Here is a 12,992-nt window from a genome sequence, read left to right on the forward strand (position 1 = left end):
AATGATCAGGAAGCTCCACCCTTGAGCAAGCAGGTTCAAGCAGGTGGGGGAAGGGAAACCACACCTTAGAATAGGTATAGACATACTCATACGTGACCTCACTTGCCACCAACCTCACAAGGTAGATAGTGTTTATGGATGGATTGAAGACTGACTTGAGAGAGGTTCTGTGACTTGCCCATGGTAGTGGCGCTGCAGTTCAGTGTCCTCTGTTGTCATCATCGTCATCTTCATCCTCTTTGGCATATGTTAACTGTACGATGTAATGACTTCATTATGACATTGCCAAACATGCATACAATATACCCAGTCAGATTCAAGACTCAGTCGGCTCTGTTTGGAATCTATGGCCTTGTCTTTCACTGTCCCCTACTTCTACCCATCATTTGTGGGGCACATGAGTATCTGCTCCTCTGTCTCATGACATCCCCAAACCTTGCTCAGTACTGACGGGGACTGAATGGATTCAGTCTGACGTTGGTTCATTTCTGCCAAGTTCGGGAGGTGGAGCCTCTGCTCCCAGAGATTCGGGCAGGAAAGGAGAACAGCCCTTGGGCCTTTGCTCTATTGGCTCAAATCAGCAATTAATCAGCACAGAGTTTATCTTATTAGCCATTCATTGTCCCCCACTCTCAAACCACAGACCACACTCTCTAAGAACAATGCTTTTAATTAATATAAGGCAGATTAAAACCCATCACAGCAAGGCCATTGTTAATGAGTTAATCATAAGGCATGGTATTGAGCCGGGAGTGAAAAGGGAGAAGATGCCTGGGCAGGGGCTCCATGTCAGCTGCTCTGTGATCGTTCAGTGGGGATGGGAGCTGGGGTTGGGCTCCTGGCGAGGAGGCACTGCACCTGTACATCCAGCTGATCAGTGAAGCCAGGTACTGGGTAAGGGCACAGCTGGTGTCCAGTGAGCAAATGGGTACCAGATGTCAAAGGTAGTCACAGAAATGGGAGATCTCTGAGGGGACCCTGAAGTTATATTTAGAATAATAATTCCATTTCTATGTGTGTTTCTAACTTTTCATCCCCTCTCTCCATCCCCCCACTCTGTCCCATCTTACTTTCTGTGAGAGAGCTTAGAATTCTCTCATTAACCCAGAGAGAGCTCAAGCTCATGAGCCTCCTGCCTCAGCCTGCAGGTTGTGGGATTGCAAGGTGTGTGCTACAAGTGCTATTTACGTTTGCTGTATAGTGATGCTTTGCAGTAAGTGACAGTCTGTGAAGTTTTCTTTCTATTAGGTTATGGGACCCAGGCTTATTATACTGAAGGGAGGAGATGGAGATAGGTGTTTTTGTATGTATGTATGTATGTATGTATGTATGTATGTATGTATGTATTGGCTTTTTTCCAGACAAGCTTTCTCTTTGTAGTTCTGGCTGTCCAGGAACTCACTCTGTAGACCAGGTTGGCCTTGAACTCACAGGGATTCTCCTGCATCTGCCTCCTGAGTGCTGAGATTAAAGCCCACACCACCACTGCTTAGCTATATTTTGGATCTTAGCCATTCTGACTGGGATAAAATGAAATCTCAAAGTAGTTTTAATTTTCAGTTCCCTGGTGGCTAAGGATGCTCAACATTTTAAAAATGTTTTCAGCCATTTGTATTTCATCTGTGGGGAGCTCTCGGTTTTGTTAAGTTTTCGACATTCCATTCCCTGGGAAGATTGATTTGTTTACCTTCTGTGCCTTTCTGCTAAGTTTTCAGCACTGGCTGTATGCCGGACCAGGATCTAGGCTTGACTTTAGGTCTTACTTTATTTTAGCCACAGTGGTGGGCAGAATTATTGTCCCTTTCTGCTCAGGAAGAGACCAAGATTTCTGGGTTTATCAACTTACCAAGGTTTGATGACAGTTAAGTGGCAAAATAGGATTAGGGCCCAAGTGTTCCTGACTCTAGTGTCATGCCATTGATAAGCAAGTCACATGACCCTCCTTGCTTGTTTAGGGGTGAGCACGTCTTTTGTATCCTTCTAAAATGAATCCAACTGTCAGGGCCATCTCACTTCCTAACCTGGTGATGATCCAGTGCCTGTCATGTGGAGTGACCGGGCAGCCACCTTACCTGTCTGCTGTTGACAATTGTGGCTGTATAGACTTACGTCCACTGCTCAGCTAATATTGTGGTGACATCTACACTGTAATCCCAGGACTTACAAAACTCCCATCAAAGCTCATTTTCATGCACATGGTACAGAGGAAGCAGGCCTGGGTTTCTGGAGGATGAAGGCTTGGAACACTCATGGCTGTGAGGCTTTGAGATTGTCACTGAACTCTGAGTTGTTTAATATTTATGGACATATCAGTGACCTCTGTTCTGGGGCTGGGGAGATGGCTCAGATGGTGAAGTGCTTGCCTTGCTAGTGTGAGGATCTAAATTTGTTCCTCAGAACCCGTGTAAATAGGTGAGCATGGTGATGTGTGCTTATAATCCCAGTGAGGGTGAGAAGAGCCACAGAGGTGGGTAGATCCATCCCTGGGGCTCACTGGCCATCCAGCTTAGTCTGCTTAGTGAAGTTTAGTCTGTTAGGAGACTCTGTCTTACACAAAAGGGGAGTGGCAACTGGGGTTGTTCATTGAAATACACCACACACACACACACACACACACACACGGGGTGGGCAGCAGACAGACAGTGACAGAGACCAGAGATAGACTGAAAGATAGAGACAGATGGAGCATGAGGAGGGATATAGAGAGAAAGACATAGTGTTGTGGAAGGACAGATCCTGTTTCCAGAAATAATATGCAGATTAAAAATCCTGTATTTGGGACTAGAGAGATGGCTCTGTGGTTAAGAGCACTGACTGCTCTTCCAGAGGTCCTGAGTTCAATTCCCAGCAACAACATGGTGGCTCACAACCATCTGTAATGGGGATCCGATGGCCTCTTCTGGTGTGTCTGAAGAGAGAGACAGTGTATTCACATAAAAATAAATCTAAAAAAAAAAAAAGAATCCTGTATTTGAGTGTTTACTGTGGGACAGGTGTGTACTTACACTAGGGCACTGGACAAATGCTTTTGTATTTATCATAGCTGCTGCTGGCTGATGGGCCTTAGTTGGCTACTTCTACTTCAGCAGCCACTAGCTCCATGCAATCATTCATCTTAAGTGACTTAACAGACAGTCTCCCAGCCACACTAAGCACATTTCAGGTGCACTTAGCCCACTGTGTAGGCCCTAGACCAGAGCATTTCCATGTCCCAGGAAGTTCACCGGGTACTATGTTGTCAGCCGGCTCTTGTGTATCAGCCCATCCCTCCTGTACTTCTGAGGGTGTGTGCTCAAGGATGGCGCCTAAGGACCAGAGGCAAGAGGATGAAGAGGTCAGGAGATCCTGGAAGCTATGTCCATCAAGTGTACACGTATGCCTGGAAAATGGTTGCAGAACCGTTAATTCCTCCATGGATTCCGAGCTGCCAGTAGGCTCATCACTGTGTGGTGCCAAGTGGAATGGGTGAAAGCCAGAAGCTTTGTACTAAGTCGGTAACTTTCCTGAATGTTAGAAAGAGCCTGGCTTCTGACCCAAAAGGACAGTGAACCCGTGGGAGCTGGACCAGAGCAGGGAGCTGAGGGCTGACTGTTGACATTTGCATTTTCACCATAACAGAATAGTTTACAGTTTTAGTAAGTGGCTATGCTTCTCTCTCTCTCTCTCTCTCTCTCTCTCTCTGTTTCTCTCTGTCTCTCTCTCTGCATGTGTGTATGTGAGTGTGTGTAACTGTGTGTGTATGTTAGAAGCTGGATGGCTGTCACCTCAGGGCTTCTTTAGTGGAAATGAGGGTGCTGTATGTAGTAGGTACTGACTCAGTCTCATGGACCCTGGGCTTGTGGGTATATGATATATCTTTGTCACCAGTCTATATTTTTGGTGGCTGTGTGGCTGAATATGTAACATACTGTAGATACATGGCTTCTGTACCCAAGAGCTGGTTGATATCCCAGGTTAACAGGTGAGCCAGGGTTGTCTGGCCTCCTCGGCCTTGAGTGACCCAAGGATCTCTGTGTTGCTCAAACACTGTTTAAAGGTGAGCATCCTGTTGTGCCAAGAGATCGTCATTTGTCACTGTTTCAAGTCACAGATGAGGGGCAATGAACTCTACTTCTGTTTGGAAGGGCTACACTGGATGAGGCTAATTCTTTCTAAAGATTTGCAGCAACTCAGATATGTAAATGTTAAAGAATGCAATGGACAGGTCACATACATACACATACACACACGTACATGTATGCACACATATACAGAGAGAGATACATGCACACACAGACACATAGACACATAGACACATAGACACACATGCACACAACCACACAGACACACACAGGCCCACATGCACTCAGGGCACCCCACAACATACATGCATGCACAGCAGTGCATGCTGCAACCTTAAGGATGCACATACATAGTGGTATACACACACACACACACACACACACAAACTGTGACTTAAGTTTTTCTCTTGATCTGAAAAATCCCTCAATTTTTGTCTTAATCATTACAAATTTAATTTTAGGGCTTAGCCCTGTGTATCACCCAGCTTCTAATTACATAAGTAATTTGAACAGGGGAAATTGAATGTGAAGAATTATTAAGTAGTGGAAGATGACTAACCGCGACAAGAGATCCAATGAGATTCTAGTGGTGTAACAGTAAATATACACAGCAGCTCCTCCTAGAGATGAGGGGCAAAGAATAAGGCTGGGTGTGATGACTCAGCTAAGTTCTTCCTATCTTGGGCAGCCTGCTGGCTGGTAGAAGGACTTGTTAGCTCATCTATAGGAACAGACTTTTAAGTGCTCAACACATTATACTTCCCAGAAGGGGACCACAGGGGTAGAGTATGGACCATTGCTGATCTTTGAGCTCCCTGGAGTGAGTGCCTGGCTCTGATGACTGCTCATCTCTGCCGAATACTAGAACTATTAAGGGTGACTCTGGCATCTTTTGGTCCTCATAGAATTCCCATTCTGCTCAAACCTGATACCTCGCCTTGGAATCAAAGAAGCAGTGGGTCCGTAGCTAAGAGGCAGTGGAGATGGTCCGGCTTATAGGGGTTTGGTTTACTAAGGTTTTTTTTTACCTTTAGGGGCAGGGGAAATGGCTGAATTGGTAAAGTGCCTACTGTGTGAAAATGGGAACCTGAGTTTGGATTCCTGCCACCTACATAGAGGTTGGGTGTGGTGGTGTGCATCTGTAAGTACAGCATTGGGGGAGTCCCTGGAGCTCACTGGCCAGCCAGCCTGGATGGTCCAGCTTCAGTATAGAGCCTGTCTCAAAAATTAAAGTGGAGAGTGATTGAGCAGGATCCTTGATCTCAGCCACTGCCCTCCACGGGTGCTCACACAAGCTGAGATGTTTGTCCAGAGTAGTGTTTTTTTTTTTTTTAAAGATTTATTTATTTTATGAATTTGAGTACACTGTTGCTGTCTTTAGACAAACCAGAAGAGGGCATTGGATTCCACTACAGATGGTTGTGAGCCACCATGTGGTTGCTGGGATTTAAACTCAGGACCTTTGGAAGAGCAGCCAGTGCTCTTAACCACTGAGCCATCTCTCCAGCCCCTGTCCATAATAGTTTTAATCTTATAAGGATCACAACCATCTCAGAACTACAGCTTAGCCTTGGCCAACTATGGCCCCTGCTTTACCTAGTTCCATATGCCCTTCTGCTGTCTGGCACTGGCCTGCTATGGCCTCCGCTCTACCCAGTTTCATTTGTCCTTCTGCTGCTTAGCTGGCACTGGCCAGCTTTGTTTTGCTTCGCCTTCTTTGTCATCAGGGGTTGAAGAAACCTTTATGGATGCTAGATAGGTGTTCTACTACTGAACTGCACTTCCACTTCCTGCTTTCCACTTCTTTTTTTTTTTTTTTTTTTTTTTTTTTGGTTTTTCGAGACAGGGTTTCTCCGTGTAGCCCTGGCTGTCCTGGCACTCACTTTGTAGACCAGGCTGGCCTCGAACTCAGAAATCCGCCTGCCTCTGCCTCCCAAGTGCTGGGATTAAAGGCGTGCGCCACCACGCCCGGCTTTGCTTTCCACTTCTTAAGGCCATTTCCCTGCCTCTGAACTCTGACTCCTCTGGGGTCACTCTCCAACTTAGGATTCATTTCTTTCTCACTGTTTCCTGCTAGAGGAAACAACTACCTTTGGTGACTCTCAGACCCTGTCTGCACCAAGGCTGGAGGACTCCACTGAGGGTGAAGCTGTAGGAACATAGGTTTCCCCTCGAATGGGTTGTGATGGGCATCAGAACCATACAGGGTTAAAAATGGCCGGGTCCCTGTGGGCCTGAAGATAGCCTAGAGCTGGGACATGGGTATATAGGGCTGCAGTGTTTTTTGTTTCGTTTTTAATTTTTAACATTTTATTCTATGTGTCTCAGTGTCTGGCTGCATGTGTGGATGTGCACCAGGTGAGTGCCAGGTGCCCACGGAGGTCAGAAGAAGGCACTGGATCCCCTGGAACTGGAGCCACAGATGGTTGTGAGCTGCCGTGTGGGTGCTGGGAAGCCAATCAAGTCCTTTGCAAGAGCAGCCCGTGTTCTTAGCTGCTGAGTCGTCTCTCCAGGTCCCCGGCATTCTCTTCTTAGTAACTAAGACAGCGGTTCTCAGCCTTCCTATGCTGAGGTCCTTTAGTACAGTTCCTCATGTTGTGCTGACCCACAACTGTAAGATTAGTCTTAATGTTGCTACCGTTACAGATTATAATATAAATATCTGTGCTAATGGTCTTAGGTGATCCCTGTGAAAACTTTCCTGATGCACAGGTTGAGAACTGTTGATCTAAAGCAACAGTTGGCTGTGTGGCTCCCCTGGCAACTAATTATACGGGGAGACATTTCTTCCACCCTTGTTAACTCTTCACATGGCTTTATTGCCAATTATTTCATTATTCTTCTTATCATCGGAAAGTGTAAGTTCATCTTCAGTGTTCAAACTTCTTTGTTAGTTCATGGGTAGAAGCAGTAGCAGGTCCCCACAGCACACTGGGACTCATTGTTTCCTAAGTTATATGTAAGGTGCATCTTTCCTTAGAAGCTGTCCATCCTACAAGGCAGGACTACCTCATCTCAAGACCCTTAGCTGGGCTGGGCTGAGAACTCAGGAGGACCAGCTTGGTTGCATGTGAGGATACCTCTCAGCTCTATTAGGTCAGAATCACATCAGGGTGTAAACAAAGGCTCCCGTCATCGACAACCTGCCCAGCAGTCTGCTCCATGTGAGGGAATAGAGCCCTGGATTCAGTGTTATGTAGTCTTCGATCAGGGATTCGTCTCTATCTTCTAAATAAGACGACTGATTTTCTTATCTCTGAAGGTATCAACTCTGCCACCCTGAACTACTTTGAGGATTAAAAAAAATGATACATATGAATAGCTATTATTATTATTTACTGTTATTACTGTTATCATCCTGTCAGTGGTAGAGTTGCAAACAAACTTGAAGTGTTGGATGGTCAAGGAGTAGGTGGCAAAAGTGAGATAGCTCAGTATACCCTTGAATGAGTCAGTATATTTAAGTCTTGGTTAATAGCTGTGAATACTCATTTGTGGGGAATGATGCTCCAACCAGTTAAGCTTTGATGGAATGGGAGGAGACTGGAAGCTCCAGGCTGTGTGCAGAGGCTGGGCTCAGTGTGAGATTAGAACTGACTGCACTGAGGACAAGGAAAACGTTAAAGTAAAAGATGAAAAAAGAGGGTGTGTGTATATGTGTGTGTATATGTGTGTGTGTGTCTTATGTATGTATGTGTATATACGTACATGAGTTTGTATTTGTGCGTGTGTGTGCGTGTGTGTGCGTGTGTGTGTGTGTGTGTGTGTGTGTGTGTGTGTGTGTGTGTGTGGTGTATCTGCTGCCCAGGGCACTGGGGAGTAACCAAAGGTGATTGATCAGAGAGGCAGGAGAATGGAATGCCGCTCAGGGAACAGACTGCACTCACTCCTCTTGCTCGTCTGTCACCTGCAGGTGCATCTCCGCTCTGCCAGGCGTCTCTGTGAGCTCTGCTGTGCCAACCGGGGCACTTTCATCAAGGTGGGCCAGCACCTGGGGGCACTGGACTACCTGCTGCCAGAAGAGTACACCAGCACACTGAAGGTGTTGCACAGTCAAGCCCCACAGAGCAGCATGCAAGAGGTCCGGCAGGTCATCCGAGAAGAGCTGGGCAAGGAGGTACCTTGTTATTCTGGAGCAGGGAGGGACCAGATCGAAAAGTGAGCCTTTACAGAAGGCTCCAGTGGAGTTCTTGCTGCCTGGGCCTAGGATCCATCACTGATGCAGAATCACATGTCTCAGCAACATTCAGTGCTGAACCAGAAGCTGGAAGGAGCTTCAGAGGCCATCACTAGCTGAACTAAGAGAAGTCTGTATTCAACAGTGTTGGCTGGTAACCTAGGAGGATCCAGCCACTTCAATCTAATTCTGTCTGTCAGCCCCTGGGGGTTACCGCACGCTGATAACTATTGTGTGCTACACTGTCACAGTTGGTCCTCACAGTGTGAGGTGAGAACTTTCACTGACTCCATTTTACAGCTGAGGGATGGAGGGCAGCACTCTGCGCATAGGATGACGTCAGCACACCATCCAGTGCGCTGCACTGGCTTCCCTGGAAAAAGCTCTGGTAGACCCTTATGGAGCCTGCTTGATCTCCCAGAAATGGGAAGTTTACTCTTAGCTGCCACCCAAGGTGCAAGGTGCTGTATTCTTTTGTTGACTGCCTCTGGCGAGTCCTGCTGGGCATGATGGCAAGGCCTTTAATCCCAGCTCTTAGGAAATGGAGGCAGATGGATCTTTGTGAGTTTGAGGCCAGCCTGGTCTACCTAGTGAGTTCCAGGACAGCACACACACACACACACACACACACACACACACACACACATGCATACACACGCAAAGAGAATAAAATAAAACCCTTAATAAGTCTTTTGAGGCACAACTGCACATTCCACCTGGTCTCTACCACCCACCTATTTCATGACTGCTGCAGCATGGGTAGGGGGGAGGGGATTGGGTGTCCTGGTAACCTGAGTTAGGGCTCCGGATGGACCTAGCGCTTGTCACCTCTCCTTTTCTGTAAAATGAGGAAGACCACAGTGCCCACCGTACATGGCATGAAGATTATAGAGGAGAATGGAGAACAAACAGAGGCTCCTGTCCCGTGCTCTGCCCATCCGCTCTCACTGTGCACTCCTAGCCGTCACAGCCTGTGGTCTTGGTGCCTGTTCTGCCTGGCATGCTTTTTACTATAGTCCCTGCCTGCCAGGTGATGATGCTAGGCCAGTTGTCCATGACCTCCCTAGACTGTCTGAATCAGGCCCACACAACTCAGCCCCCTCCAAGGGTTGCATTGTGGCTTGATTGGCATCAGGCCATTCTATTGCAAATCAGAAAACCTTTAGGGATGAAGACCATGACAGTCCATTTCCTCTGGACTGGCAGCACCTGAATAGTAAGGTGTATACTAGGAATCAGTGTTTAATAGGCAAAATGACCTTTCCCAGGTTTTGGTTTGTTTTTGTTTTCTGATTTTTGTTTTTTTTAACTGACTTGTGGAGCTGGTAGTAAGCAGCCAGCAGCCAGCTAAAGAGATCTTGTGTATCAGCAATGGCTTGGCCTGCAGAGAGGCTCGTGATCTGACCACACGTGTGGGGCCCTGGGCAGGCACAGATGCCTCCAGCTGCCTTGCTCTGAGGAACATTTCATCCAGAGGGAGAAGGAGTGAGAGGCAGATTGACTTAGGGCTAGAGTCAGGGAGAAAGTTGGAGGCTAGGGGGAGCAGGACTTGGATAGAGGAACCACGGGCAGCAGGAACCACGGGGCTGGCCTTGGTGCTAGCCAGCATGCCTTTGCTTCTTGCTGAGACTGTTGGCCTCTGGCTTCCAGCAGTGTGAGATTCATCCCCCTCCCCAAGCTAAAACGAAATAAGTCACTGTAATAACAGTGCTGAGCACATCATTGCTGGCATGTGGCAACTCAGCAGGGGAAGATGTGAGGGTGGGGGTTGGGGTGAAGATTAACTCTTAGAAGCTTCGGAGTAAGGAGTGGGGCAAGAGCAGGTCACTGCCTTCTAGATCAGGCCAGGGCAGAGGGAGGTAAAAAGTCAGAGTGTCTTCAGTCATGGTGCCCCACCCCCCCCCCCAGCTGGCTGCAGGGTTTTTAGGGTTGGAAGATGTCTCCTAAAGATTCGTGGTGTCTTCTCCAGTCTCCTCCAGCTTTGTAGGAATAAGCCTAATGGCTGTGTGACCACTGCCTCTGTTTGTCTGTAGTCCTCCTGAGATAGTGACACTTTCATTTGGGTTCTAGATGAAACTAGAACATGGGCTGTCCCTCACTTCTGGGGAGCTTAGAAACCTCGGGTTTCTTACCACAGGCTCCATAGGTACCCAATCAGAGTCTCCCCCCCCCCCCATGAAAGTGGCGTTTGTTCTCTAGGGAAATGCTCTGTCATCTGTGGGCGGAGGGGAGGGGAAAGGGGCTGTGTGGGAGGCTGGGTAGGTGAGTGTGGGGGTGTGAGGGCGGAGGAAGTCACTCACTCTGCACCCCCTCCTGTTCCAGCCCCTCCCATGACCTGCTTGGGAAGAACTCTTTCTTTAAGGACAGTGTGATGAACTGTACAAATTCCTGCTCTCTCTGGCTGTAGGACCCCTGCAGCAGCGGGCTCCATCCCTGGTCCCCAGGATGTAGCTGGGAGAAGCTGAACATTTAGCATTCACCGTTTTCTTAGCTCTCTTGTCCTTGGCTAGGTTTTAAGGTCATCCTGAGTTCAAAAACTACAGATAGGGGTAGGCAGGAGCTGTAGCTTAGCATGCTGCTTTGGCCCCGACACCTTGGTTCATATGTTTCTTTAGGACCCTGCCCATCCACAGAGTCCCTGAGAGTCTTTTGTGTATTCAAACCTTTTCCTGTTCCAGGTTGTTGAGGCTGGTCTGAGAGGGTTGTTCCCACTATAGGGATGGGGTATAAGACAGAGACAACATCATTGCTGTGTTCTTTGCCCCCTGGTAACACTTGGTTCCAGGTGAGGTCCTACCCCTGGACATCAGGTGGTACCACGGTATAGAGAAAAAGGTCACTGGAGGTCTTCATCTGTGCATAGGGACTGGCTCAGAAGAGTTTTGGGGGCCACTAAGCTAAGTGAAAGGCAGCAGGAAATAATAGGAGAAGGCCCAAGAACTGGTGGGTCTTAAAGTGGCAGGGACATTTTCTCCTGTCTCAGAAGTGACCTTGGTCTGGACTGAGTTGAGTATCTCAGCTGTTCTGACTACTCTTAGGGCCACAGGTCCAAATGCAGTACCTCGTTCGGTCAGCAGGTGGCACCTGAGTTTACAAGTCAGGGATATGTGTGGGAGCCCTGGCCCTTTCCTCACAAGGGGTACCCTGAAGGATGAGATTCAGGCTCTTTTTATTCTTGGGCATGGTCCAAGGAGACCAGACTGATATCCGCCACAATCGGGGCAGGTACAGGCCCGAGTCATGAGTCAGTTGACTGTTGCTGAAGTTTGAATAACTGTCCTCTAAAGATCTGTGTTTTAAAAGGCCCCGGCTTTGGAGTCAGGCCATCCACCTGTAGTAGGAAGGACCCACTGGGAGGAGTTAGGCCACCTAGAACTGTAATAGTTACTCTTCTTGTTGCTGTGGTAAATATGTGAGAAGAGGCAACTTAGGAAAGGAGGGGTTTATTTGGCTCTCGTTGTGAAGGTAAAGTGTGGCGGCATGTCCGAGGCTATCACCATGCACCTGTCACCAGGAGGTGGAGGACAAGGAGCACCACTGATTAGCTCTGTCTCCTTTTATTCTGTATAGCCTGCCACACGCTTTTAAGGTGTGTCTTCTTACCTCAACTAACCCAATGTAGAGAATTCTTTATAGACACTGGGAGCAGGTTCATTTCTGTAACAGTTCTGATAACCATCAAAGACTGACCATCACAGGGACCCTTGACAGGATTTGTTAGCCTCTTCCCATCTCTCTTTCCTTCCTGATCATTAAACAAGCATTCTGCCCCCACCCGACCTGCTCTCAGTCTTTGATCTCATGCATGAGTCCCCCGAAGAACCGCGAGCCCATCCTCCAGTTATAACAGCCTGTGATTTGGAGGCTCAGCACCTGATCTTCCTCTTCCTTCTTTTTCTTGCTTGTAGAAACAGCTGGAATGTGTGGGAACAGAAGCAGGTTTTAGACCCTGATGTGGCCAATTATGGTTTGACCTCACTCCAGACCCCATGGTGTGAGATAGGTTGATCAAGGTAATGCCTGGTTACACAAGGGTCCAACGGGTTTGCAGGAGAGAGAGGGATCTCATTCAAGCAAATGGAGACTTTCAGAAGCATGTGGCATGTGACCCAGGTTCTTCAAAGATGAGCGGGATTAGCGAAGTTACAGATGGGAGGAAGGGCACACTGGGGGTGATGTGGGCTCAGCCAAGGTGTAGTGGTAGCAGAGGCAGAAGCCGGGAGGTGGCTGAGCTTTGCTGACTAGACTATAGTGTTTAGGAGCTGAGGCCATGTTCTGAAAGGCCTGCAATGTTCTTTTCAGAATGTGAGCCTGAGGGCGTGGATGAACTGGAGAAGGAGACTGAGCAAGGGAAGCTGAAGAGAATGACATAGAGATACGGGAGAAAGGAAGGCAGGATACACTGAGCCTCATTGTCTCAGCGATGCAGAGATGTGGTTACCTTTTTGTTTGTTTATTTCTCAAGACAGGGTTTCTCCGTGTAGCCCTGGCTGTGCTGGAACTCACTCTGTAGTCCAGGCTGGTCTTGTACTCACAGAGATCTTCCTTCCTCTCCTTCTCGAGTGCTGGGATTAAAGGCATGCACCCTCATGTCCAGCAGATGTGGTTATCTTTTATAAGTGGGCGAGTGGCGCCCAGGAAGTGATCATAATGATTATCAGCTAAACTGGCACTGTCATCTTTGTCAGCTACACTGGCACTGCCATCTTTAATTGCAGACACACACCTGCATAGGCATGTCTCTCCATGGACAC

At 47.9% G+C, this 12,992-nt stretch overlaps 1 protein-coding gene across 7 annotated transcripts in view; it reads left to right on the forward strand.

The window, feature by feature from the left end:
* Adck1 (aarF domain containing kinase 1) overlaps nt 1-12,992 on the forward strand; it is a 102,195-nt gene that overhangs the window by 32,873 nt on the left and 56,330 nt on the right. For 6 of the 7 annotated variants that reach the window (XM_021178948.2, XM_085830581.1, XM_021178949.2 and 3 more), the window contains exon 4: nt 7,975-8,178. The exons of the other annotated variant lie outside the window; for it this stretch is intronic. In XM_021178948.2, the coding sequence (XP_021034607.1) occupies nt 7,975-8,178 (204 nt within the window). The remainder of the gene's footprint in view (nt 1-7,974; nt 8,179-12,992) is intronic. 7 annotated transcript variants of the gene reach the window in all.

Source organism: Mus caroli, unplaced genomic scaffold (assembly GCF_978045245.1).
Source record: "Mus caroli unplaced genomic scaffold, Mus_caroli_1 scaffold_14, whole genome shotgun sequence".
NCBI classification, from domain to species: Eukaryota; Metazoa; Chordata; class Mammalia; order Rodentia; family Muridae; genus Mus; species Mus caroli.